The 27,491-nt window shown below is 46.3% G+C and overlaps 1 protein-coding gene across 3 annotated transcripts; it reads right to left on the reverse strand.

Moving 5' to 3' along the window:
• On the reverse strand, positions 1 to 27,303 carry FAM78A (family with sequence similarity 78 member A). 3 transcript variants are annotated; one of them, XM_079962581.1, is made up of 4 exons: positions 26,837 to 27,069; positions 24,781 to 25,599; positions 7,588 to 8,112; positions 1 to 4,104 (listed from the first exon to the last, which is right to left on the reverse strand). In XM_079962581.1, the coding sequence occupies exons 2-4, from the start codon at positions 25,113 to 25,115 to the stop codon at positions 4,098 to 4,100; spliced, it is 867 nt and encodes a 288-aa protein (XP_079818707.1). In that variant the 5' UTR covers positions 25,116 to 25,599; positions 26,837 to 27,069; the 3' UTR covers positions 1 to 4,097. The 3 variants fall into 3 exon arrangements, with proteins under 3 accessions (XP_079818707.1, XP_079818706.1, XP_079818705.1); XM_079962580.1 differs by lacking the exons at positions 1 to 4,104; positions 26,837 to 27,069 and adding exons at positions 4,320 to 4,516; positions 27,170 to 27,303; XM_079962579.1 differs by lacking the exon at positions 1 to 4,104 and adding an exon at positions 4,320 to 4,516 and having other exon boundaries at positions 26,837 to 27,072.
• Between the last annotated feature and the right edge of the window lie 188 nt (positions 27,304 to 27,491).

A 27,491-nucleotide genomic window follows, 5' to 3' on the forward strand; every position in this document is an offset into this window, starting at 1 on the left:
TTCTTTTTGAAAATTATTTATTTTGTTGTTTTTTTGTAAAGCAAATGTGTTGCTTTTATATCTTCTTAAATACCTCTTCTTCTTTTTTTAGTGTCCAGACTTGGTACATTTCCCCACCCCCACAAGACATTTTCACAGTATTTTTGCAAAGACCAAGGGACAGTTCTTATTGCTGCAACACAAATCCAGGCACAACTTTGAATGGGGTTATGGTAACCTGCCCCGTCCCCTTACAGGCAAGATGGGCCTTCTACCTTTTTATTCATAGCCAAGACCTGCTCCCAAAGTTATTCCCTTGGTCTTTTTTGCGTGTGGACAGGTACCGTACTAACTGGTGCATTTAACAGCTGGCAGCCACAAATCAAAGGCTTCGATCACAGTGTAGTAGTGCAAGAGAGAGAGAGGTGTGTGTAATTATGCTTACAAGTATGGATGAGGCCTGTCTCCTACCATGTTACCCTGCCCAGGGTTTGAAAACAGTTGGAGTAAATGCAATTTCAGCCACTGTTTCACCTCAGTGTTCCTACTCTGGTCCTTATTAATGCATTAGAGCAGACTATTGCCACCCCAATTTTACAAGGTGAAAGTGACTATTGCGGAGAAGTGATGTTTGCTTCATTGAATTCAATCTGTGCTCCTCCAGATGTTGCTGGAGGATGGGAGTTGTAGTCTGAAAACATCAGGAGTACAGTCCCGCCCTCACTGTTCCCTGATCTAAGGAGCAACCCTCACAGCATGCAAGAGATGGGCAAATGCCTGTTTAGAAGAGGCATTCACTTGTGAAAAAGGAGAATGTTTCACGTTCTTAGATCAAGGGTAGGGGATTTCTGTGGCTCTCCAGATGTTGTTGGACTCCAATTCCCATCAACCTCAGCCAGCATGACCAATAGGAATTATGGGAGTTGTGTGTCTTAGGAACATCCAGAGGTTCACAATACACACACACACACACACACACACACACACACACCGCCTTTAAGCAGAAGCTGTATTCACATGAATGCTGTGCATTGGGCAACAGTGAGGCAACATTGACCCACCCAAGCCCAACAGTTAAGTGTGTTCTCATTTTATGTTGAAAATGGCTCAAAGCAGGGAAGCGTGAGAAAGGACGAAGGCAGGCCAGCCACAGTGCTAAAGGTTTAGGCATTCTGAAGAGGGACATGTAGAAAGATGAGTAACAACCCTAGGCCACGACAGTCCAATCTCCCTATCTCTTTTTCTCTCTTTGTATGAGTAATTTAGTCACCTGTTAACCTGTCTCCATGCAATGAATGCTGCAGGTCCCTGTGATCGACAGCAAAGGGGAGTGCACAGCACAAGGCCCCCAGGGTTTGCTGTGCTTGATTCGTCTAAGGTCTGCTTTGATCAATGTCCAGCTAACAGACACTGGGCAGGGAGAAGAGGAAGAGCAGTGGGAATTGTCCTACAGCTTTGTATCTCGTCTTCCTGGAGTCTCTGGTTGGCCACTGTTGAGACTCGGATGATGCTGGACTACATGCAACTTCTTGATTTGATCCAGCCAGTCTCTGTTTAATGAAATAACACCTGACCTGCCTGCCCTTAATGTGAATCTAGAGAAGCTCCTTTCAGCATTAGCAGGGCTTCCCCCCCCCCCCAGCCAGAACTCACTGGAACTCAGTTCCAGCACCATTTCCATTATAAGAGAACAAGGGAGGTGTTCATGGTGAGTTCTGGCACCTTTTTTCTAGAAAGATAGCACTGAACATTAGTATCAGCTCCCGTATCTCACACAACCCTCTTACCCCCACACCCCCAACACCCCACCTTCTGAACCCCTTCACCAGTGGTTCTATTCATCTTGAGGGCAGCAACTCAGTCCAGCCAGTCATTGTCACACAACCCATTTTGTGTTGGATCAAGCCTGTCCGTGACAGCTCCTCCCCCTCCCTGCTTAAAGCAGCAGGGTTGAGGAAAACAGCTGAATAGGAAGGCTTTAACAGGGAGGGAGTCTGCTTTCTTGACATCCCCCATAGAAAGAGAAAGGACTGGGAAGCCACTTCAGCAAGACAAAAGCAGCAGCCTCCTCTCTGAATTTTTTTTTAAAGGCTGTAGCTCAGTGCCAGAGCATGTGCTTTGCATGCAGAAGGTCCCAGGTTCAATCCCCAATGACATCTCCAGGTGACGGCTGGGGAAAGTTCCCTGCCTGGGGTAATGAAGAGTTGCTGCCAGTCAGTGTAGACAGTACTGAGCTAGATGGATCAATGGTCCAACTCAGTAGAAGGCAGCTTCCTAAGATGCAGCTGTTATTTCCAAGTATTCTCAATCACTTTCATAGGGAAAGCTGTTCAGTGTCACAACTGAGGGTCTGGAAACCAAGCCGTTTGAGAAACAGTTGGGCATGTTTAGCCCAGATAAGAGGAGGATTATCAGGAGATATCAGGGAGCCACCTTCAAATATCTAAAGGGCTTTCCCATGAAAGTGGGAGCAAACTTGTTTTCTCCAGCTCTGGAGGGCAGGACCCGAACCAATGGATTCAAGTTATGAGGAGATTCCGACTAAACATCAGGAGGAACTTTCTGACAACAAGAGCCATTCTGCAGTAGAACAGACTCCCATGAGAGGCGCTGGACTCTCCTTCCTTGGAGGTTTTTAAGTGGAGGTTAGCTGGCCATCTGCCATGGATGCTTTGGTTGAAATTCCTGCTTTGCAGGGGAGTGGACCTCAGGGTCCTTTCCAGCTGTTCTATGATTCTGTGACCCTGGCATCAGATTCCTTGTCCTCGGGGATATGAGGGTGAGGACTCCAAAGCAGAAGGGAAAGGACAGAGAAGACCAAGAAGCATGTCTGCCAGACAACCTACTAATGCCTGTGCCCCAGCCTGAAGATATAATGGTGCCACCCTTGTGCTTAAAAGACCTCGTCACAGAGGCCCCAGAGTCTCCCCTGCTCTGCTGGCAGCACCAAGACTGATGGGGTGTGCTGTGGCCCTTTAACTCAAAAGGCACCGCTCACTGTGGGAAGAACTAGCAGGAGGGAGGGAGATGATGCTGTTCTATCTCAGTTTGATGCTTGCTGAAGCAACATCTTCTCATAGCCTGAGCTGGTGGGGCAGAAGGCTGTGAGCCCATACAGTAGGTAGAGCCACAGTCCAGAACCAATGAGAGGTGGAGCCAATTAATTATGATGCCCCGCCCCATCCATCTCCTTGCTGAGTTCTACAAGGGCAACAGGAGGAGGAAGCCAACAGCCAAGTCTACCCCTTGGGCTGGTTGTAGGCAAGAAGGCAGGGCAGTGACAGTGGGCATTGACTGGTGTGGGAGTGCCCCAATTGCCTAACAGACCAGCCTCCACTGCTTGCGCTTATCCACACTGTGCAACTGAAGCACTCTTACCACTTTTAACAGTTGTGGCTCCCCTTCCCCCAAAGGATCCTGGGAACTGTAGTGGTGCTTTGTTATTTTAATAACTCTGTGAGTATATTACCCTTGCCTGAGAATCAGCCCATGCCTTGAGATATTCAGGACTCTTGTTCTGGGCATTTTGTAAGTAATTGTAAGCATTTTCATGCAGGCACAGTGAGTAGCATATTGCACACTCGTTTGGTGCTATATAGCTGTGACCTTCAAAAGTAGCAGCTGTCTAATTTCCTTGGCTTGATTACGGATCATACAGGAGCAAGGGATTTGGCTGATCAAAAACAAGCTTTAGGGCCAACTGCCGCCAAATATGAATTGTTTGGATGGATTAGGTTAATACACCCACACCCTAGATTCTGAATGTGTGGTTTCTCAAGACAAGTATCCATATCTCATATATATATATATAGCTGGTTGTTGAAATTTTAAGCAGCAATGGTAAACTCCCACTTCTAACTGCAACAATAAAAGTGTGTCACTTCTGTCCTGTTTTGGAAAAGAAATGGTTTCCATCAGGAGGAAACAACTCCTGTTTTACCCCTGTTCTGAAAATGGAGGGCAGTAACTATGGCTATACCCCCATATGTTGGGTGGTGGAGGGAACATGTATATTTTCAAAAGGAATCACTAGCCAAATATTTCTGCAGGTAAACTCTTAATCATGCATTTTGGGGTGGTTGGATGGTTTGTTTTTATTTTGTTTTGCACCATCTCTTTCATGCCCTGCAGGGGAAAAACAGCAGATGAGTGACTTGCAGGCTTTTCCAGCAATAATTTAACACCAAACTACCCCTTTGCCAAGTGCAAACTCTACAGCAGTAGCAGCAGCAGCAGGGGTCAAATCCAGCAACAGCGGTAAGCGCATCTGATGGTAATCTGCTAGTGCAAACACACCATTACTTAGAGAACTATTATTTTCAGAAAAAAACAGACAAGTGTGCATTTTAGAATCCTGCATGTTGAGTTGAAAATGTGGTCTCCCCTCCCCACTTCCTTTTCTTTTTAAATTTTAAACCAAACGGCACACTGGGTTCCCCCTTTGGTGAAGAAGGGACCCCTATATTGCCCCGATCCCAAGTGATCCGTGCTGAACGCTGGCTGCCCCGTATCATTAGAGGGGAAAACAGTCCTGTTCCTGTGAATACCAGAAAGAAACGGTGTGTCATGGAAGTTTTGTCCTGGGGCCTGTGCATTTTCAAAACTGAGTCTCTTCCCCTCTACCTCCCCACCCCTGCCACCGCTTAAAATATTTCATATGGACTGTATCTCAGAGTAAACTCATTGCAATTAATGGACATTGTGACCAATTTCATATATGTTAATAAAAACAATTGGTCCATCAGGCCCAGGACTTACTCTGACCAACAGCAGCTCCTAAAAGTTACATTCAGAGGTCTTTGCCATCACAATAAGCACCCAGACCACAGACTGCACGCAAAAGGTTCTGTGTTCAAAGCATGTGTTTCCCTAGTAAGTTACAGCTCTGCCCCTAAATTAAGTTATTTTCAATATGGGCATGGCTAGTTTAGGTACATTAATTCCATTGGGTCTACTCTGAGTTAGTTGGATATAACTGTTTCTCGCTGCCCTGAAGATCCTCCCAAAGGGAAGAGGGTTGGATATGGAGAAGGAAGTAAAGAATCCAGAGTAAAACATCACCCAGATCACTTCCTGCTATCCTTGCTTGGTACTCTGTTTTCTTTCTAGAAAGGTGTGGGGAACCTTTGGCCCTCCAGCTGTTGCTGAACTACAACTCCCATCAACCCTAGCTACTGGCCATGCTTGTTGGGGCTGATGGAAGCTGCAGTTCAGCAACATCTGGAGGGTCAAAGGTTCCCCACGCCTGATCCTAGAAGCTGTGAGCCACGGCTTCCCATTCTGGAGCTAAAATTCTTGCTTCTGGAAGGGAAGGCAGACAATTTGCAGCAATTGCACAGGTCACAGCATCCCCATCTAAGCTAGGGAGGATTACTTGGGGGGGCTCAAACCAGATTTTTCCCTCTGTGACATAGAAAAATACAATTCCCCCCAAGCAAATGTTGCTTCCACACTAGTTGCTTTCAGCGCTGCTGGTGCATTTCTTTCCCACACTGTGCAGAAAGTAAAATTAAACTGGTGGTTCTGCACAGCACTTAATATTACACTAAATAGATCAGCAATGCCACTCCCCATGGCTAAGAACCTTCTGTAATGCTTGTTCAGAAGAAAGACTCATTAAACAAAGATCCCCGCAACTGTTAATTAAAAGCTTACTGCTGCCAGGTTCAGCCCATTATATTACTTTTTCTTGAATACAGTTCTCCTGCGTTGCCAATTTCTGTTCCTGTGAGCAGGGAGGCTTTAAAGACTGATTGCCTCTCATTATTTTCTTATCATTTTTATGTAGAAAAATAGTACTGTCTATTTTGCTCTATACAAATAAAAAGGAGCTAAAATGGGAGGCAATGCATACTTAAAGCACCTCTGTTCACAGGATCAGAAACTGACAATATTCGGCAGTGAAGGGACTGCTAATATCCCTCCATTGAACTAAACAGAAAGCAATAAAGTGGGGTGAATCTGTACACAGGAAGTTTGTAATTTAAGAGGAGGAGCCCTGAAAAGTCTTTTTAAAGATAAAGGGACCATTAGGTCCAGTCGTGGACGACTCTGGGGTTGCGGCACTCATCTCGCTTTATTGGCCGAGGGAGCCGGCGTACAGCTTCCAGCTCATGTGGCCAGCATGACTAAGCTGCTTCTGGCAAACCAGAGCAGTGTGCGGAAACGCCCCGCGCTGGAGCGGTACCTAGGAGGGACCGAGCAACGGGAGCTCACTCTGTCGCAGGGATTTGAACCGATGACCTTCTGATCAGCAAGCTGTAGACTCTATGGTTTAACCCACAGTGCCACACACGTCCCTGAAAAGTCTTTTTTATAAGCCCTAAAATTACCAAAAAAATTACCAAAAGAATAGAGACCCCCCACCCCACTACAGATCAGATTTGAAAAAGATGCACAGAGGGTTGTATCTAACTGTGTTCTACTAAGAGTAGACCCATTGAAATGTTAGTAGCACTGACATCGGAGGCAACACAGGAATGCAATTTGTAAGAACTGAGTAAACATAGGGTGATAATTTTAGTGGAAAGAAGGGCTAGTGTGGAAGCAACTAGAGTTCCTGCACTACTAACAGCAGCAGTCAGGTGGAAATTAAGCAGGTGCAGTTTCCTTCACCGCCTCTCTGTCCCAAGAGAATCTCTGCTGGTGTAGTTTTAGTTTGTTTCAAAAGCAAGGGGGAAAAGATGGCAACCTCCTTTAGCAACTGGTTGCAATACAAGCTCAATGATTCATTTTCATTCCAGAACAAAACATCTCCCCCCCCCCACTCACTCTAATATCTAGTAAGAAAAAAGGAGCCTTCTTTGCTTGCTTGCTTTCTTATCCCCTCCCCCCGCCCCGCCCCGCTTACCCGCTTTTTAAAAAAATGCAGCTTAAGGCAAAGGTTTGGCAATGCAAAGTAAAATCTACATAAGGCCGCGTGACGTGTGTTTGCAATTTGGAACATCATCTCTGTAAGAACAAAAAATCCACCCACCCACCCATCATCATCATCATCATCATCCAGGGAGAGGAGAAATAAACAAATTGTTGTTTTCTTTTCTACTCTGTTGCATCTGCATCCACTCCCCTTCCCAACTAAATAAAATTAATTTTCTCCCTTCCTCCTCCCATCTCAAAAATAAAACCTCCCTCATTTAATATATATATTAAAAAAACCTTTTCGTTTTTTCTCTCTCTCAGGTGATCCAAGCTAAGTTAATGAGATTGAACTTGAAAACAACAACTGAAGGAAGGAAAAAAGCAACTTTTACAAGGCTGGAAATCAAGTGTGTGGACATTGATTTGTTCGCTCCCTTAGAAACTCGATGTCTGGTGACAAACGTACACACACACACCCCGTCATGCTCTTGAGGGGAGCGTCCTTCCTGTTGAGCGTCTCTAGCACAGTGAGACCCGTTCCGACGGGAAAAGGTAGAATGGTTGCATTATTATTATTATTTCTCTTTTCTGTCATATGAGTTTTAAAAGTGCATCTGGTTGGTTTTTTTTTTTGCTTAAATATGTTTTCTTAAATATGAAGCGGTTTTTTTCCTCCTCCTCCTCCTCCTCCTCTCTTTGCCCCCACCCCTCCCAATCCACACTTAGAGAGAGAGGGGGTCTCATTACCGATGCTTTGGAGGTATCACCACTAGAGGGCGCCCGTCCTTAGGCCTCCACATGAGTACCTGGGCGTCGTTGGCATTGGGTTTCACGAGGGCACTAGGTGGTATTGGCTCGTTCTTGCTTAGGATCTGTGGCTGCTCCTGGGCATGGGGCTCCTTCAGCTTGGCACGGTGCCCCAAAGGTTTGCTGGGGGTCACATCGATGCCCAGCTTCATCCGCCACCGGATTGTCTGAAGGATGACCATCTCGTTGGTGGCTGTGTTGGTGGCAACCAGCCAAGTAGTAAAGCTCTGATCCCTGTGGATGCTTGTGAGCTTGGCCACGTTGCTGTCACTCACTGGGACAGCCCAGGTGACACTTGGGTAGAAGTTATCGTTCATGCTGACGCTGAACTTCCCTTCCTTCTTGGTGGGCCCCACGATGGTACAGGTCTCTGTGGTGTTCCCATACCAGGGGTAATTGACCCCATCCGAGTCACTGATCGCTTGGATCTTGCCCTCGAGGAGATCTGGGAGTTCCCAGCTTGACCTGCATTTGAGAGGGAAAGGAAAGGAGAAGATGAGTGTTGTTTCTCCTGCAGGGAAGACTTGCGAATCTTGTATAGTGGTACCTCAGGTTACAGACGCTTCAGGTTACAGACTCCGCTAACCCAGAAATAGTACCTCAGGTTAAGAACTTTGCTTCAGGATGAGAGAAACTGGTGGCAGCGGGAGGCCCCATTAGCTAAAGTGGTACCTCAGGTTAAGAACAGTTTCAGGTTAAGAACGGACCTCCAGAACGAATTAAGTTCTTAACCCAAGGTACCACCGTATTCCAGTCTGTAGCACTTCAGCATTTTATCAATTAATGGGCTGCATTAATTGATTTCTAAAATTTATTTATTAAAATTTATTTAATCCCACCCTATGCACAGAGCAGCACACCCTCCTGTGTCCTCCATCCAGGTAAGCAAGAAGCTTTTATCCAGTGTTCAAGGGCACATTCCAGCCAGGCAAAAGCATGCAAAGCAGGGCCAGTGAGCGAAGTGGCCTTGGGAAGAGTCTTCAGGGGCCATATAGAGAGGCCTGCAGGGCCACATTTGGGCCTTGGGACTGAGGTACCTGGGAGAATGGGGTTCAAATCCTCCCTCAGCTATGAAGCTCACCTTTGGCCAGCCACTGTCTCTCAGCCTAACCTACCTCTCAGGGTTGTTGTGAGGATAAAATGCACAGTATCTTGAGTTCCTTGAAAGAATAGTTGGCATCTAAGTGCCATAAATAAATAAATAAATAAATAAATAGCCAGCCAGCCAGCAAACAAACGGTACTGCAGTAAAATTTGCTGTGATTCCTCGGCCACTTTTGCCTTAGGATATGCCTACCAATGTCTTCAAAAGGTAGTCCAGAAAGTTCCCACCCCCTCAGAGCCGTAGCTAAGTGAACTTGCGCCCCTGGCAGAACTGTCCTGATTGCGCCTCCTAGCCACGGACAAATTAGCTCTTCTTTCCGCCTATCCTCCAACCCGCCCCCCTTCACCCATTCAATTCACCCTCTGTTAAAAACCTTTTCTTATGAGGCAATAATCAAAATTTTTACATATTTTTAGCCGATTTTGTACCCCCCCCACCTGCACCCTTGGCAGGGGCCCACCTCACCACTCCCTAGCTATGGCCCTGCCCCCCCCCCGCCATAGCCCCTGCCACAAAATTCTGAGTGTTGCTGTTTCTCTGCTCCCACAGAAGGCCATGTCTTGTCAAGCCACAAATGTCCTGTAAGAAGGAGCCTGACCATCTCAGGATGCATAAAAGATTAACTGAGCACAGGCTCTCTTGACAGAGGAAAAGGGGCTATGGGGCAATTCTTAGCATATGGGAGGCTGACGTCTGGGGTTACCACAGGACTGAGAAAAGCCTGGAGGATTTTTTGGTGGGGTGGGGGGAAGTACTCATCCAACTTTCTCCAGTGGGGGGTGAATCAGAGATCACCGTAAGAAAGCAAACGTCTGCTCTCTGTAAGAAAGCAAACGTCTGCTCTGTGTGTGCCCATCTGTCTGTCTCAAAATCCCCAGTGAGAGACCCTTTTGGGGAAAGGAGATTAATAATAATAATAATAATAATAATAATAATAATAATAATAATAATCTGGTTTGGTTTTATTTTCATGCAGAAATTAAGGCCTGGGAAGGACAGGGGATTATCTCCCCAATCCATCACCGGCCAAGTTCAGCAGGTAGGCAGAGCCACCTGACTGGCCCATTACCTGGCATTGCAATGATATCAGGTGGCCTTTGGAAGCCCTTTCCAAAGTGTTACCTTGGGCCCGGGGCTTTGCAGATAAGGTGGTGGGCGGTGCATTGCCACCCTTTCAACTTTTTACTTGGACTGCAGTTGGCAAAGGCAGATCTAGGGTTGCATGACCAGTGTGGTTGCACTGGGTGTGGAGCTTCTGGGGCGCTGCAACTGCAATATCCAACGGGGTGCCGGATATTGGCGTTGCACAGAGCACCACTGAAATTTGAGACGTCAAGGTCCGCCACTGCACCTGGCATTTTACATAGGACAGAAGGGCATGGCTTAGGTGGAATAGGCTACAGGGCCAAATGGGTGGACCTGGAGGTTTCCAAAGCCCTGCAATAGATATTACAGAAGCACTGCAAGGTGGACAGCAGCGATAGGGAACCTCAGCTATGACCATCCAGATGTTTCTGGTCTCCAACTCCTGGAAGCCAGCATGGTAGCAAATGGCCAGGGACGACTGGAGTTGGAGTTGAGCAATAACAAGGACCCCACAGGTTCCCCATTGCTGGCACTGAGGGCTGTTTTGGGTCTTGGCCCTTCTTTATTGTGGAAAGGATTAGGATGCTCAACTTAAAGAAAAATAAAAAACAACAGTGGGGATTCCTGGAGGAATGCAGGAAGGAGGAAAAAGAAGTCTACTAAATCTTATTTTAATTACTTGGTTTATTAGAAACATTTATACTACCCCACCTCTCTGCCTGGTGCTGTCAAAAGAGGCCTGCGGAACAGGCTGAGGCTTATCACTCTGAGCCAGTATGGCAAATCACCCACCTCCCACCCCCATTGTGTGTGATTTTCGCAATGAAAGAGGGGAAACGAGTGCGCGGCAGAGCGCTGTTTAGGAAACCGAAGGGAAGGGGAGGCGTAAAAAGCAGATGGTACGAGGCTGACAGGAAACGTTCTGGCACATACATCTATGGGGAGGAAACTTGCACAACCCCCTGGGGCCCTCACTCGCCTTGCACGTGGTTAATACTGGCATTCGCAAGCAATTAAATCCGCCTACAAATTTCAGCAGGAGGAAGGGAATGGGGCTTCATTGCCCTTTTTATGGCTGACAAGAAAGCCCACTGCATACACACACAGAGTCCGTCCCATACCCCTTGCCAGCTGTTGTCCTTGACTCAGTCTCACCTGAGGGTGGCTGCAGCTCAGTGGCGGAGCATCTGCTGTGCATGCAGAAGGTCCCAGGTTCGAATCATGGGAACTAGAGCCTTATTGACACTTAGATGAAGGACAACAATTCAGTAGCAGAATATCTGCTTTGCATGCAGAAGATCACTGGTTTAATCCCGATTGGCATATCTTGGTAAGGTTTGGAAAGGCTCCCATTTGAGATTCTGGAGAGTCACTGCTGGTCAGGATAGACAATTCTGAACTAAATGGACCATTGGCCTCAGTATAAGGCAATTTCCTGTGTTTCCTATGACCTTATCTCTTTCAAACCAGCTATTATATTCACCAGTGGCCGATTTGCAAGAGAGCATGGCCATAGTTCGGTGGGAAAAACCTACCCTTTGCAAGCAAAAGTTCCCAGGTTCATTCCATCCCCACCATCTCCAGTTAAAATGAGCAGGAAGCAAGGTCCCTCTCTGTCTGACACCCTGGACAACCAGTCAACGTATGGCCACATCCACACCATATATTTAAAACAGTATCATACCACTTTAAATTGTCATGGCTTCCCCACAAGAATTCTGGGAGCTGTGGTTTGTTAAGGGGGCTCAGAGTTGTCTAACAACCAATCCCTCTTCACAGGGAACTCTGGGAGTGGTGGAAACTGGTGTCCTCTGGATGTTGCTGGCAGACAACTCCCATCATGCCTTGCCATTGACAACGCTGGTCTAATGGGAGCCCAACAGAATCAGAGGGCACCAGGTTAGGGAAGGCTGTAAGACTACAACTCCCATTATCCCCAATCTGCTGCCTGGAGTTGATAGGAGTTTTGAGTTCAACAATGTCTTAGAGGGGACCAGGTTTGGGGAGGCTAATATGAGCAATATTAGGGTCAGAGGGACAAATCAGCTAAGACAGAATGGAGCAGGGTTTAATCAATACCCACATTCATGCCTGACCCTTTGCTTCCACATTAAATGTGGTGCTTTGAGCCCCTTTTTAAACTGGGGCACCTTGATTGTCTGGCATACAAATAGGTATGAGAAGAGGGTGGCAATTGATGGGGTGGCGGCTCAGATGTTGTAACAGCACAGAAAGCTCTGCATGGGGTGATTATATTTTCCTATGAAGATTTTAAGGGGAAGGTGCATCCACAGAGCTTTCTCCCACATAAAAAGTTGCACGTTTCCCAACTGTCTGTTACCTTCCTTCCCCGCCTCCCTGCTTTCTGCTTTCCAATGCATTTTGCATGCTTAAAAAATAAAGATGGCTGCAAAAGTGATTTAGTAATAATAATAATAATAATCCTGTTTTCCAGCCTTCTAAATCCTAGGCTAATCATAATCCTAATTTTCTTTCTAGGCACCGAGTGGTTTTTCCCCCTCCAGGGTTTGTTTAACTTGAATAGAGGCAACAGAATTTTGTCTGGTTGAGGATTGGCCATCAACACAATGCTGTATAGAGGATACAGGCAAGATTGTAAAATTCGTGGTTTTGAGTCCAAGGGTCTAGTAAAGGTAAAGGGACCCCTAACCATTAGGTCTAGTCGTGGCCGACTCTGGGGTTGCAGCGCTCATCTCGCTTTATTGGCTGAGGGAGCCGGTGTACAGCTTCTGGGTCATGTGGCCAGCATGACTAAGCCGCTTCTGGCGAACCAGAGCAGCACATGGAAACGCCGTTTACCTTCCCACCAGAGCAGTACCTATTTATCTACTTGCACTTTGACGTGCTTTGGAACTGCTAGGTTGGCAGAAGCTGGGACCGAACAACGGGAGCTCACCCCGTCGTGGGAATTCGAACCACCGACCTTCTGATCAGCAAGTCCTAGGCTCTGTGGTTTAACCCACAGCGCCACCCGCGTCCCGTGTACTTAGTCTAGATCTCTCTAAATTCCTGGATCTAGAAAGTGTTAGAATTTAATGAAGGCTTGAGGTGTTAAAACTGGTTGCAAGACCTCTCAAATCCCTGGATGCAGCAAATGTTAAAAGCTAATGAAGCCAGGCTAGCTTCCTATGTTGAGGTGAGTGACTGAGTTCTGGGCCATTAAGAGAACAAAGGATAATGGGCTTTTGTAAGACAGATAAAGCCAGAGTTTACAGCAGAGAGGTTTGAGTTAGCTGTTATGTGAGCTAGAAGCTGGAGGCGGTAATGTGACCTAGAAGTAAAGCAGCAAGCTGGAACGCCACAGAGGCAGAGCACAATGTTGGCTGCCTATCTAAATGCAAAGCTGGGGCTATGGGAGAAACAAAACCCTTTTGGGGTGTTGATACTGTGAACCCCTCCATCAAAGGCTCAGTTTGCATATACAGTGGTACCTCAGGTTACAGACACTTCAGGTTACAGACTTGGCTAACCCAGAAGTAGTACCTTGGGTTAAGAACTTTACCTAAGGATGAGAACAGAAATCGCGCGGCAGCGGCAGGAGGCCCCATTAGCTAAAGTGGTACCTCAGGTTAAGAACAGTTTCAAGTTAAGAACAGACCTCCAGAATGAATTAAGTTCTTAACCAGAAGTACCACAATATGTGTAAATAAACTGTGTATTATAAAAACACCACAGTCTCTGCTGTGCCCCGTTCCCAAAAGGGGACACAGACCCTGGGTAAGTACCTGGAACCCCTGGAATATTGCATCGCTCATAGAGATTGGGGTGTTGGCCAATAATACCTCATCTGTGGATGGAGCCGGGGGTGGGTGGGGGGTTTTATTAAACCCATACGCTTATCTGCTAAGTTCCGTCCTTGAAGCATCGGAATCCACCAGCCCCTACCACTGCCTCCCCAAAGAAACCAATAGGCCTCATGTCTATCAAGCATCTGTGCTACAGTGTCTACCATGGTTCTCTATGGGGAGATTAATGTTGGGGTGATGGTGGTGGTCATTCATTCAGTCAGTCAGTCAGTCAGTCAGTCAGTCAGTCAGTCAATTTATAGACTGTTTGGTTAAAATCAACTATAAGCTGTGAACAAAGGGCAAAGGCAGATGGAAAGGGCTGGCTCAGCTTTGTAGCAATCCATAGACTAAGTCCAGCCCCAAAGATTGTGGGGGTGGGGGGAGAGGGAGAAAAAAGTATGGCAGCCATCTCTCGTGTAGAACTATGCAAGCTTTCTGAGTTACACAGAACCCTTCAGCAAAGCTATTAATGGAGGAAACCTAGACGAAATCCGCAATCTTATTCCTTTCCAATCACATCTCTCTCGCACAAGGGACAACAGGGAGTCTGCTGTTTTTAAGAGGATTGCAGATTTAGTGTTTGCGGCATTGAGCACATACAAGCACCAAATCCATCCCTGGCATTTCTGCCATTCTGAAATGTAATCTCTCAGATGGGGAAGGTTTTGTGCTTAAGGAAACACAACAGAGAACACAGGAGGGTGGGGGCGGGGAATCTCCATGCAATTTTGTTCTTCACAATCCCTTTGGCCCTATTATTCTACAAATGTACTTGCCATTTTGCTTAAAATGATCTCCTGTCGCTTTTCAAATAGCAACCTTTAAAACCAGAGACTTGTCTAATCTGGCCAGAGTTCACCTCTGCTTCATACTACAAAGAGACCAAGCGGGTAGTATAAAAGAGCAGATTTTCCTGTGCCAGACATCAGCCCCACAGTTTGCCTTACTGCACTTCATAGTGGGTGGAGCAGGGCAGAGAGGCTGTGAACCAAATAGACACAAGCTCTTGGGCAGACAGAATGCAACACCCCCCCCTTAAAAAGCCATTCAAGAGATTTAATAGAAATGGGATTAGGATACAGACAGGGTTCTGTTTAAGACATGAATTCTATTTTAGATTTGCCCTGAAATGAGTGGAATACTTGCAGGTCTCCTGAGCATTTGAGGGGGGGGGGTATTTGGCCTTGCTACTGCACAATCATCACCAGCCCCTGCATGCCTGGGATTTAGAAGTAAAGAGTAGGGTTGGTCCTAAGTACCTTGGACTAAAACTCACCAGGGTGGGAGCTCTAGAAATCTGTTTGTAAAGAGCTTCAGCATGCATATAGGGTCACAAGCTTAGGGCCACATGTGGCCCCAAGGTTTCAGATTTCCTAGTGCTGCTTTAGAAACTAACGCTTCCCTTTCAGCCATTTGCTAAGATGGGAAAGGTGAGCAGCGTAATTGTGAGCACTTAGACACACACACCCTCAGAAGCTGGCAGAATTTTTGCCAACACACTGAAGAATGGGGGTTATAAGTAGGATGTTTCTTCTCCTGTTTTACTTCCTGCTTCAACCCGCTGTTTCCGTTTAGGTTCAGAATGCTGCAGACACCGTTTGAATATATATATTTTAAATCTTAGGAAGGAGAATAAGTGTGTGGTGGGGGAGAGAAATCACTTGATAGAAAGCAATAAGATCTGCCATTTGGTCACATGGTGACCAACGAACGACCCATCGCCCATCTGTCTAGTGCCAAGGGTGAAATGCAATTGCAGTAGTTCATTCAATCTCCAGCATCTTAATGTATTTTAAAGTACACTTTACCCTAGTATATGCACGTTCGTATAAATTACTTGGCTGGAGAACTGCACTGGGGGGGGGGATCAAGAGCATATTGAACTTTGATGCATGGCCATGTTTCAGTACGTGCGTTCTTTGGGAAGTGTGATTTAGGTAGGTTCTCCTTTAAATGCAGACTGAATCAAATTTACGCCCCAATCTAACCTCTGGATAAACACAGAAAGCTGCAAGATAATTGGACCATCTAGACAGCGTACTGTCCACACCACAGCCTTCCACAACTGGGGGGCTCCAAATGTTTTGGACTACAATTCCCATCCACCCAGGCAACATTGCCTATAGTCAGGGGTAGGGATGTGCATGAAGTTTGTATTTTTTGAATTGCTTACAAAATATGTAATTCGCTAGGCTATTTCATGCCTTCATCAAAGCAAGCACACATCAAGCAAGATTCGGTGAGTGTTCATAGGATTATGATGCCCTAAGCTATATTATTTTGGGGGAACAGTTTCTTTTTTGGAGTAGGGGACACGTTTTTCGTAAGTATCCTTCTAAGTCAGCTCCACTATTCGCAAGTAATTTCATTAACACATATATTGTACTCCTGTAGTACAATTATGTAAACCAAAGTGCGCTATTGATTGGTTGGCCAGAATCCACGTGATGAAACATACACCAAAGTTTCCAAAAACAATTACAAAATCTTAACACGGGCAAAGAGCGCAGGGATGAAGGAGAAACAAAATTATGGCGCTTCCCCTCACCACATTGAGGTCTGCCAGGCTGGAGCAATTTGAAGTACTTATGTTAAAGTCATAGATCAGAGATGGGGAGGGCCACATTCGCTCATGGTCAGCCTTCTTGGGGCCACATGTCATTGGTAAGTGACGCCAGAGGTTCCAGGCAGACAGGAGCACCTATGGGTGAGGGTGTGAATTGGGGAAAGTCCCAAGGGCCAGACAGGCTTTCAGGGCCTCGTTTGGTCCCTGCACTCTTGCCATTTATAGTTTTTATAGTTTAAAGGGAGATTCCCCAAAGGACTACCAGCACACGTACAAGCTTGCCCTGGTTCTTATAATCAATCTCTATTAACTAACGAATGAAATAATATTATTATTATGTACTTATTTTTCTTATTAAAAGAAATTTTTTCTTATTTTTCTTATTACTTCCTGCCCTTTCCCCCAAAGGAACACAGGATGGCAAACATTAAAAGTAACTCCAATACATGTGCAGACTTGGGAAAAAGCTCAGCTTTAAAAGGCTTGTTGGAAAGAGGAAGGAAGGTCTTAAGTAGGCACTGAAAAGGCAACAGAGACAGCAACCTGTCTAATATTTAAAGGGAGGGAATTCGAAAGGGTAGTTGCCACCACACTATAATGCCCTATTCCTACATTGTGAGGAATGGATCTCCTAATAAGATGGTAACTGCCAGGGCTTTTTTTCAAAAAGAAAACGAGGTGCTGGAACTAAAGATGTTGATTGTTGAGACTTTTTTAGGGGGAGCAACCAGCCCCAAACACCACCGAGGTGCCGGAACTTGTTTCCGGTGAGTTCCACCTGGGGAAAAAAATCTAGTGGAGGATTCCATTATTCAACTAGTCAGGCAAGTTTCTTGGTGAGTTAATAGCCCCCAGAACTGTCATCGGTCCCCTTTCCACAACTGGCTGGCAGTGGAAAAGATAACAGCAAAGTAGAGTGTGTGTGAATTGAGTGAGAAGCAGGCAGAAGCCAGAGAAGGAGAGCCATGCTTGATTCCAATATTTCAGCTTGATTCCAAGGCTGTGACTAATGGAGAAGCAAGACCCTTCTGGTCCGCTGTGAGAAACTTAAGGGCCAGCTCACGAAATGGCAGCACACCAGGATGTGGGCTGCAGTACACTCTGAATCACTGGGGATACTTCCCCAGCGATGGCATATACACACCCAAAACAGAAAGCATCTGAATGATCTGGGCTGGCGCAGCAGCTGAAAGACTGAGGGCCTCATGAGCCCTTCAGATTAGCTGGACGCAAACTCCCCAACTGAGCCCAGCCAATAGGGCCAATGGTCAAGGGTGAGCGGTGTTCTGTCAGGGCAACATGCCTCTCTGTATACCAGTTTCTGGAGATCGTAAGCAGGCAGAGTGCTGTTGCACTCAAGTCCTACTTGCTGGCTGGCTTCCCATTAAGGCATTCTGGTTGGTGCTGGATTAGATGGGCCTTTGGCCTGATTCAGCAGCCAGCCTCTTCTTAAGTTAATTCAATGAAATGAAATAAACAAAAAACTTAACCAGGCAGGGCTGCTCTTATGATGAATGAAAGACAGGATATAAACAGGATCAATGCATCAACATGAATAGCAGAAGGGGAATGAGTATAAACAGGCCCTTTTGGCTGTTTGAGGACTAGAAACTGTGTGTGGATTTGCAAGGCTGTCTTAGGACAGGGTAGCTTTTTTACAACTTGATTCCTTCTCTCCTCTTTCTGTTTATCTAGCTTACTCACTTCTACAGAGGTTTCCCTTCTTTCAGTCCTCTTTTTTGGGGAAAGCAAGTGAGTGGCTCTCTCTTATTAATGTGACATTTCCATCTATCCTCTCACCCACGCACAATGCTCAGCCCCCAAGATTTGGCCAGTGTCAGAGCGGTCAGCCCTGCAGCCATCTGCTCCCTCTATAGTTTACGCTTGCCAAGTCCCTGTCATCCCTTTTCTGCCTGTGGGGTGCACATTCTTTTACTGCAATAATAATTTTAAAAAGCACATCCCCAGAGCTGCCCACCTCAACATGCTGCTGAAGGAATTCCTTGCTGTGTCCTGCATAAGAGTCTCCCCCACCCCTGGGTCCTTTTTATTGTGCAAACCATTACTCATTGAGCTCTGCTTAGCATTGAGCTCTGCTTAATATTGGGGTGGTTATATGTGATGATGTTTTTAATACTGTTTTGTTTTCTCATGCAAAGAGATGGAGGGGGTCTAACAATTTCAGTTCTCCGTGTTTCTCACTTTTCCAATCTTCAGTTTTCCACATTTGTGCAGCAATATGCAATTAAAAAAAAAAACCCTAATGGAAATTGGATGGAATTTCCATGCAAATTTCTCCTAATAAACAAACTTTGGTATGCAATTCTGACTAATGCACATGTTTGCAAGCAATTTCCACCTAATATAACGAATGCTATGTATGTATATAGTTTTATATTGTATCAATGTTTATTTTTTAAATACCGGTACTTTTTCCCTGTGTTTTTCTCAGTTCCTATTTTTATCTGTAAGCCACTTTGAGTCCCATCAGGGAAAATGCAGTGTATAATAATAATAATAATAATGTATGCTATATTATTCACTATTTGGGGAACTGCATCACAAAATCTGGGTAAGTGTGAAATTGGAAGGATGGCTGTGTTTCGGTTCTGATATTATTTTGGAAAGTGTGGATTTGAGAGATTGGCTTTCACTGCCGACTGAGTGGAATCTCTCCCCTGCCCATAGTGCCTGAAAATGAACACAGGAAGTTGCCTTATACTGATGTTTTCTTTATGACACTTTGCACACAGGGGTGGAAAGTGCAGGAAGAGAGAGGGCTCATGTGCTCTGGTCTCGCTTGAGGGTTTCCCATCGGCATCTGGGTGGCCACTGTGAGAAGAGGATGGTGGGCTAGATGGGCCATTGGAATGACCCAGCAGCCAGGCTCTTCCTATGTTCTCATGGCAAGAGGGAGCAGTCAGAATTGTTTTCAGTACAGCCTTTAAAGACAAGCCCACCATTAGGTGGAGCAAGGCAAGCACCTAAAACACACTCCCGTGGGCAGTGGGGAAGAGGGAGTCCTCCTTTGGAAACCCCAACTATTCTCTATGGGAGGACAGAGCTATATTTCCCTGCACGCCCCATAAGCTGGCCTGCTCTCCTGAGCTGCAACCAAAGCTGTAGCCCTTCAACTGCCCATCGAGTTGGCTCCTGTGCATGGAGAGGCAATGTTAGGGTGCAATTTTGACAGACAGCACACTGGCTTGGGTTAGCCTTGCTTAGGGCCTCTTTTTCATTGTGGCTGCTCTCCCCGCAAACTTCCTCAGGGCTATTTCAGGCAGCCCTCCCCATGGCTTCCTGTTTTAAGGGAGAAGCAGAGTTGGGGGAGTGGCAGAGGGGGGAAACCACATGCCTCTCAAGTCCTTATGATCTGAACCTACTTTTTAAAGCCGGCTTTCTCCTCCTGGCTTAGTGGTGGCGAGTCTCAGGCCCAGGGGGGTCAAGTGTAGCCCTTCAAACCTCTCCATAGTCACTTTTATTCCATACATGTAAGAACATTAAAAAGAGCCTGGTGGATCCGGCCCACACTGCCTCCTGAGGAGGCAAATTTCATAAATGTACTTCTTTACACAATGCACAATTACTTTTCTGTCTGAATCTTCCAACATTCAGCCTCCCTGGATGTCCCTGAGTAATGAGAATAGGGAGAAGAACTTTACTCTATCCACTATTTATGCATCTCTATCATGCCATCTCTTAACTCGCCATTTCTCTAAACTAAAAAGCCCCAAACGTTGTGACTTTTCCCCACAGGGGAGCTGATCCACTGCCTGCATCATTTTGGTTGCCACCTTAACTTTCATGACTCCTTAACTTTCATGGTTTCACTTCACAGTCCTCCATCGTCTCCTGAGACAAATGGGTGCCAACAATAGTTTGCTGTGGGTTATTAGGAGCTTCCCTCACAGAGATAGAATTCCCAGCACATGACTGCTAAAAGGGGTAAGAGTACTGTAAATGCATGATGGGGACATGGCCCACTCAGCTTTCAGGACTCTCCTCAAGCCACGCCCCCTTCGCTTGCCACGCCCCCTTTCTCCAGACTAGGGAAGGTAAAGGCACAGGTGCCTCTGTTCTAACTACAGTCACATGGAAGTGGTGGGCGGGGCCAGAACAAAAATGGGAGCAGCAAAGAGGATGTGAATTTGACAACTGCACAGTGGGCTGGCTTCTACACAAACTCACCCACCCTTCTGTCCTCCATTCAAGCAACCCAGAGCCATAATAATTTTCAAGGACACATCCCAGCAGGGCAAAAAAAAACACCCAAGGAGGATGTGAAGCAAGGACAGTGAGGGCCAACAGATTACATTTGGTTTCCCAACCCTTGGCTGGAGGTAAAAAATAAAAAATAAAAATAGGAGGGTAAATGAGATCCTGCTGTACAGTGGTACCTCAGGTTACATACGCTTCAGGTTACAGATTCCACTAACCCAGAAATAGTGCTTCAGGTTAAGAACTTTGCTTCAGGATGAGAACAGAAATCGTGCTCCGGCGGCACGGCGGCAGCAGGAGGCCCCATTAGCTAAAGTGGTGCTTCAGGTTAAGAACAGTTTCAGGTTAAGAATAGACCTCCGGAACAAATTAAGTACTTAACCCGAGGTACCACTGTATTTGATGTTTGGGGAAATTATAATTTGTGGCAGACCCATGGTTGCAGAATGCCCTCACCTAAGAGATATGTGGGGCTCTAAAAATATTTTATGCACGACTGCTTTTAAGTGAGGGTGTGTAAGAGGCAAAGGCCACCATTTTTACTGGGATGCGAAATGTTCTGCTGTTGCTGCTATTATTATTGATAATAGTGTGTTGTTTGATACTTTATACAGCTTTAACTTTTTTTTTATGTTGTCAGGCTGCCCTGCCGGAGAGGGGCTATTCCGAAAGATGAGGCAGCGTATTAATAATTTAATTTAAATATAAATATAAATTTAATTTCAATATAAAAAGCACCTCAAGAGCATGATGCATTTGTAGCTAGACTGATGGAAGCTTTTTCCGTCCGAGGGCCACACTCTCCATCTAAGGGCCCTATACCATAAGCTACTCTCCAGCCACTCAGAAGCCAGAGATTTGCAAATACCTCCATCCAGGGAAGCAAAAGGCATCGCAGTTCAAGGGCACAGTCCAGTCAGGCCAAAAGTGCCCAAGGAGCACCCCAAATCACCCAGGACCTGGGGAGGGAGTGTTGCCTGGGAAATAATCCCGAGGACCAACGAGAGACATCCAGAGGTGTCCCCCATTTGCATTCAATAGTGACTTGATTTAAAACAAACAAACAAACCTGCTTTACTTGCAAATTGTACCATGATCCTTACTGGACTGAAGCAACTATTTCAGATTTTAAAGACTCAGAGGAAGGAGGAACTTCATATTTAGATATCTCGGCACATATTTAGGTATCTGGGCAAGGAGGTACCTAAGCTCCGTCTCAGGACTGCTGTGAGAATGAATGGGGTTGCCTGCCCTAAATCTTAACAAACACGGAATATCCCTATAAGAGTTGCTTGTGCCCTGGGCATAATGAGATTCCTGTGCTACAGAGACTCCCCACTTCTTTGGGGGTGGGAGAGGGGGTGGAATACGGATGCATACGTGGAAAGTTTAAAAGAGACCCTCTCAGAGAGTAGAGCAGGCTCTGAGTCAGTGTAGGAAGAGGCCCCTGGCGACTTCCTCTGCTGCTCCCCTGTGTGAGAACAGATAAGGAAACTCGCTACAAGCAGAAGGCCGCCTTTTCCTGTGCTGAAAGACCCAAAGGTTTCCTTGGACAGCCGTGCCAGTGAATCCATCCATTTCGGTTTCTCTCACTTTTCCCAATTCTTAAATTAAGATTTCCACATCCCTTTGCGATTAAAAAGACCCTCATGAAAATTAATAAGCGTTTCAGAGCACGTTTCTCCAAACATTCACATTTTTGCTATGCTATCTTGCCTAAGGGGCAGTTTTTGCAAACCCATTTCCCCTTAACACAATGTATTTTCAATACAATGTTTTCACTAATAAAGGTGTTTTTATGCACACTTTAACCCTGTTGTATGCGTTTTTTGTACCCATTACTTGGTTGGAACAGTTCATTGCAAAATCTGGAGAAGTATAAAGTTCAAAGAATGTTTCAGGAAGTGCTAATTAGTGCAAGTTCCCCCTTCAAATGTGAACAGAATCTGATTTCTGTCCCATCCCTACTGGTGATGCAGGAAGCCAATTTTCCCTTAAACTCACTGCCAGGTTGTTGCAGTGGCCATGACAGGAAGGGATCAAAACACAGGCCATTTAAATTATAGCCACTCGGCTAATAGTAAAGGTAAAGGTAAAGGTACCCCTGCCCGTACGGGCCAGTCTTGACAGACTCTGGGGTTGTGCGCCCATCTCACTTAAGAGGCCAGGGGCCAGCGCTGTCCGGAGACACTTCCGGGTCACGTGGCCAGCGTGACATCGCTGCTCTGGCGAGCCAGAGCCGCACACGGAAACGCCGTTTACCTTCCCGCTGGTAAGCGGTCCCTATTTATCTACTTGCACCCGGAGGTGCTTTCGAACTGCTAGGTTGGCAGGCGCTGGGACCGAGCAGCGGGAGCGCACCCTGCCGCAGGGATTCGAACCGCCGACCTTTCGATCGGCAAGCCCTAGGCGCTGAGGCTTTAACCCACAGCGCCACCTACAAATGTGGCCTGCAGCAAAAGGTGGCAGTGGGGAGTGGTCCTGTTCAGGCTTCCAGCCAGCCATGCCCTTTCTTAGGGTACTCCATTCCATTCCCGCTTCCTTTCCCAGAGCAGATATTCTTCTGTGTCACCACTAAGAATTCTTGGTTCTATTTGGGCTATTTGAGGAGGACATTAGGATTTCACCATAAATATTTGCTATGCATTTGCAAAACTTTAGTTCCCCTCCTTGAGCATGCTGATATTATCCCTCATGTTTCTCAGCATGTCCAATTTTGGCTACAGTCCCACCGGTACTCACCAGCTGAGTTTGCTATTAGAAGAAGCCAGTTTAAAGAATTCAGTTCCTCCCCCCAACATTCCATCACACCCCAGCAGGAACAAAAAGCAGGACCTATACAGATTGGGACTGACCTAACCCTTAACGGAAAGGGGAAGACACTTTTAGCCCCATTCACTGACACCCCTCCCCCCAAAATTGCTTTTTCTTACATAAGTGAATGAGACGGGACAGCTGGGAGGTGGAATGTGTTGGAAGGAGCCATAGATCAATGGTGATAGGGCAAGTGCTTTGCAAGCAGACAGTCCCAGATTTGATCCTTGGCATCTCCCGCTAAACAAATCCCAGAGCAGGTGAGGAGAAAGACCTGAGAGCCTGGAGAGTCAGGGGCAGCCAGAGCAGGCATGCAGTCATTCTGTGACCTGGTATCAAGGCAGGTTCCAGGGACCTTATGAGGAGAAATGAAGCACTGGATTTGGAGGGAGGGTGATAATGAGGGGCAAACCTGCCCTACAAAACTGGATGCCACCAGTGACAGGAGGATAGGTAATGCAGAAAGCTACTTTATACCAAGTCAGAACCTTCATTCCTCTAGCTCCATATTGTCTATACCAGGGATCAGCAAACGTTTTCAGCAGGGGGCCGGTCCACTGTCCCTCAGACCTTGGGGGGGGGCGGACTATATTTTGAAAAATAATAATGAATGAATTCTGATGCCCCACAAATAACCCAGAGATGCATTCTAAATAAAAGCACACATTCTACTCATGTAAAGGTAAAGGGACCCCTGACCATTAGGTCCAGTCGTGGCCGACTCTGGGGTTGCGGCGCTCATCTCGATTTATTGGCCGAGAGAGCTGGTGTACAGCTTCTGGGTTATGTGGCCAGCATGACTAAGCCGCTTCTGGCGAACCAGAGCAGCGCACAGAAACGCCGTTTACCTTCCCGCCGGAGCGGTACCTATTTAGCACTTTGACGTGCTTTGGAACTGCTAGGTTGGCAGGAGCTAGGACCGAACGGGAGCTCACCCCGTCGTGGGGATTCGAACCACCGACCTTCTGATCAGCAAGTCCTAGGCTCTGTGGTTTAACCCACAGCCCCACCAGTAAAACCATGCTAATTCCCGGACCGTCCACGGGCCGTATTTAGAAGGCAACTGGTCTGGATCGGCCCCTGGGCCTTAGTTTGCCTACCCATTCTCTAGAATGTCAGGCAAGGGATAGAGCCCAAGCCCTCCCTGGAGATTCCAGGAATCAAACCAGGGACACCTGCATGCAAAGTGGGTGCTCTAACACTGAGCTATGACCATCATCCTAAAACACAGGAAGGAACTGTATACTGAGTCACACCATAGGTCCATCTAGCTCAGCACTGTTTAAAAGGCTCTCTGGGGTTTTAAGTAGAGAGACTTATCCCAGTCCTACTTGCACATGCTGGGGAATGAACCTGGGACCTTCTGCCTGAAAAGTAGGTGCTCTGCCACTGAGCCATGGGTCCCTTATCCAATTGCACAGCAGGTTGCACCCCTTGGCAAAAATCCTTGCAGTGTACAAGTCCCTCCCCCCCCCCATCCCCAGGTACCATAACAAGTTAAATCTAATACACGCAGCCGATACTGTACCACTCACATTCCGTGTTCCCCGTAGTGATTGTAGAACTCCATGTGACTACAGGCCTGGATCCAGCCGACGATCCAGGTCTCTTTTCTGGGGAGAGGAGGCACCAACACCTGAGCAGAAGCCCGGAAGTGCGGGGTCCGGTATCTCAGAACCACACTGGACGACTCATCAATGTTGGTAGGGACGGGGTCGATGGAGGCCTTAACTTCAATGACAGTAATACTCTCCCGAAAACCTTTTGATTTGCAGCTAATGCTCTGAATACAGCCCATGGCCCACAACACCAGTACGATTTCCAAAAGGCGCCAACAATCCTCATCTGTTATCTCAAAACCGATATCCATAGGATAGAAGAGTCATCGTGGGAAAAGTTTCGCTATATATATACATATAGATATAAATTTGAATCCCACTATTTGTTGGAGTAACAGGTTTTGCGGCGCTTTCTTCGTGTGTGGGGCGTTTTGGGTATGTAAACTTCTGTGCAATGGCAGACAAAAGTCTGATAAATACTATTTTGGATAAGCAAGGAAAACTGTGTATAAAAGAGATGCAGGTTCAGCAAATAAATATATCTTGGTTTTGTTTGATTTCCCTTCAGCCTTCCTTTCTTCGAATGCAGTCGGTTATTTACTCTTGCATTGCACTCTTGGCCTTTTATTCCCTTTTTATAGATTTCTTTGGATTAAAAAAAAATCCTTTTAAAGCAGAATGCTGATGGTCTATATGAATAATAAATCCATCCCTTTTGGTCTGTCTCCTCAGCTTCTCATAGACAACGTGGAGTTTTCACTTCACTTCCTGACATCCAGTTATTCCCAACTTCCCCTTAGTAAAAACAAAAAGGGAAAAAAGACTTTAAACACAAACATACACACAAAACACCACAATAAGGAAAAGACCAACAGTAAGTTTTAACAAATAATGAACTTTTCTACCCCTCCTCCCCCATGCTGGCTTCTGAAAAAACAGGTTTCGCTGATTTTTATAAGAAAAGCAACCCACAATAAATAGCTCAAAAAATAATAAAACACAAGTTTTACTAACATATCAAATTTGCCCTGTTTTGCATTTAAAAAGAAAAATCCATGAAGGAGGAAAAGAAAAGGGAAATGGGTGCACTCAATGAGTTTCTCTTCCCAGTTAAGAGAAAACATCAAACTAAAAAAGAAGTCTATGAATTAAAGTATCCAATTTATCGTGGCAGCCGTTTGAAGGCTGGAACCTCGTTCTGTCACATTTATGACTTCATGCACCTGATGAAAAGGCACCTCTGGAAGAAAGGGGGTGGCAGCACGCTGTAACAATGCAGTCCTAACCATGGCAACTTGAAAGCAAGTCTCACTGACTTCCACATATGTGGTTATACGACAGCAGCCTAAAGCTGCAATCCTCCACTTACCTGGGAGTAAGTCCCACTGAATTCAATAGTGCTCACTCCTGAGAATACAATGGTTAGGATTTAGGATTGCATGGCAATCCTGGATAACACAGTGTTCTTTTTCACTGCAGCAAACAAGTTCCTCATTTCTAAACAAGAAATCTTAGCTACAACTCAGCCAAGAACAAGCCAGTTAAGAGTCCTTAGGGTAGCTGAAAGGAACAGGCTTAATGGGTGCTCAGCACCAGGAACTATTCTCTTCTAATTCATCCCTTACTTTGATACACACACATATACACCATCCTTCTTTCGCTTCCTTTCAGAATGCTCTGCTGGGCAGTAAAGCAAAAATAATTAAGAAATAAAATGAAACACCAAGGCAGCTAATTCAGAAACCTCTCTGTCACAATCACAGACACTATAGTACCTTGTTAAGTCACTTCTAAATATAATATATATGGGCCCTAGCCAGCAGCCAAACACTTTTAAAAAGTTTTACTAGATTTCAACAGAAGCACGTGCTTCAATTGTCTCCCTTTTTTGAAATCGAGGAGGAATTGTTATAAATGCTCAAAAGTGGCTTGGATTGTGTCGAAAACACAATCGGTAAGTTGAGTCCTGGCTCTCCTGGAAAGAAAAACTTATTTATTTTCTAAGCCTCTAAAAACATCCGCGATGCCTTACTTTTCGAAACGCCCCACCAAGAGGGGAAGGAAGATGAATTTGAGTCTCTTAATAGATATATATCTATATACATATATTTTAAAAAGACCAAAAAGAGGGGGAAAACTTTTGCGTAAAGTTTTGTCTCCTGATGCTGAGAGGGTCTGGTCTGGCGCTAGCGGCGGAGGCTGCTCCTGTGATTGCTGCTGCTGCTGCCGCTCCCCGCAGCTGGATGGAGGAGCCCAACCCGGCAGCCCCTCGGTACCGTCCAAGCCCCGTTGCGCATGAATCGCGCCTTTAGTGACCCAACCGCACCTCATAATCGCTTTCCGTGACATCTCCAATGACACCCACCTGAGCGATACAGAGGGGTGAGAGAGGAGGAGGAGGAGGGAGGGAGGGGGAACCACCTGCAAAGCTCAGCCATGCATGGGTTGCCCCCCTCCTCCTTCCCCCCTCCTCCAATGCCGACCCCCCTTCCTCTCCTCTCTGTGCAATCTTGCAGCCGACGATCACACTGCTGCTGCTGCTGCTGTGGCCGCCGCCGCCGCTCTTGTCTCCTCCCTCTCCTCGCCCGCAGCCGTGTCCTCAGATCTTCTCTGCAGCCTTGCGCCTTCCTCTTCCTCCTCCACCTTTTCCTCCCTCTCTTTCCTTGCGGGCCACCGCCGGTCACCCG

Source organism: Podarcis cretensis, assembly GCF_951804945.1.
Source record: "Podarcis cretensis genome assembly, chromosome: Z".
In the NCBI taxonomy this organism is placed as follows: Eukaryota; Metazoa; Chordata; class Lepidosauria; order Squamata; family Lacertidae; genus Podarcis; species Podarcis cretensis.

Coding starts and splice junctions, on each gene's coding strand:
- FAM78A (XM_079962580.1), bottom strand. CDS start 25,115: ATGGATATCGGTTTTGAGATAACAGATGAGGATTGTTGGCGCCTTTTG. Junction 8,113..24,780: donor CACTACGGGGAACACGGAAT/GTGAGTGGTACA, acceptor TCTCAAATGCAG/GTCAAGCTGGGAACTCCCAG. Junction 4,517..7,587: donor GTGATACCTCCAAAGCATCG/GTAATGAGACCC, acceptor TGGTATTCACAG/GAACAGGACTGTTTTCCCCT.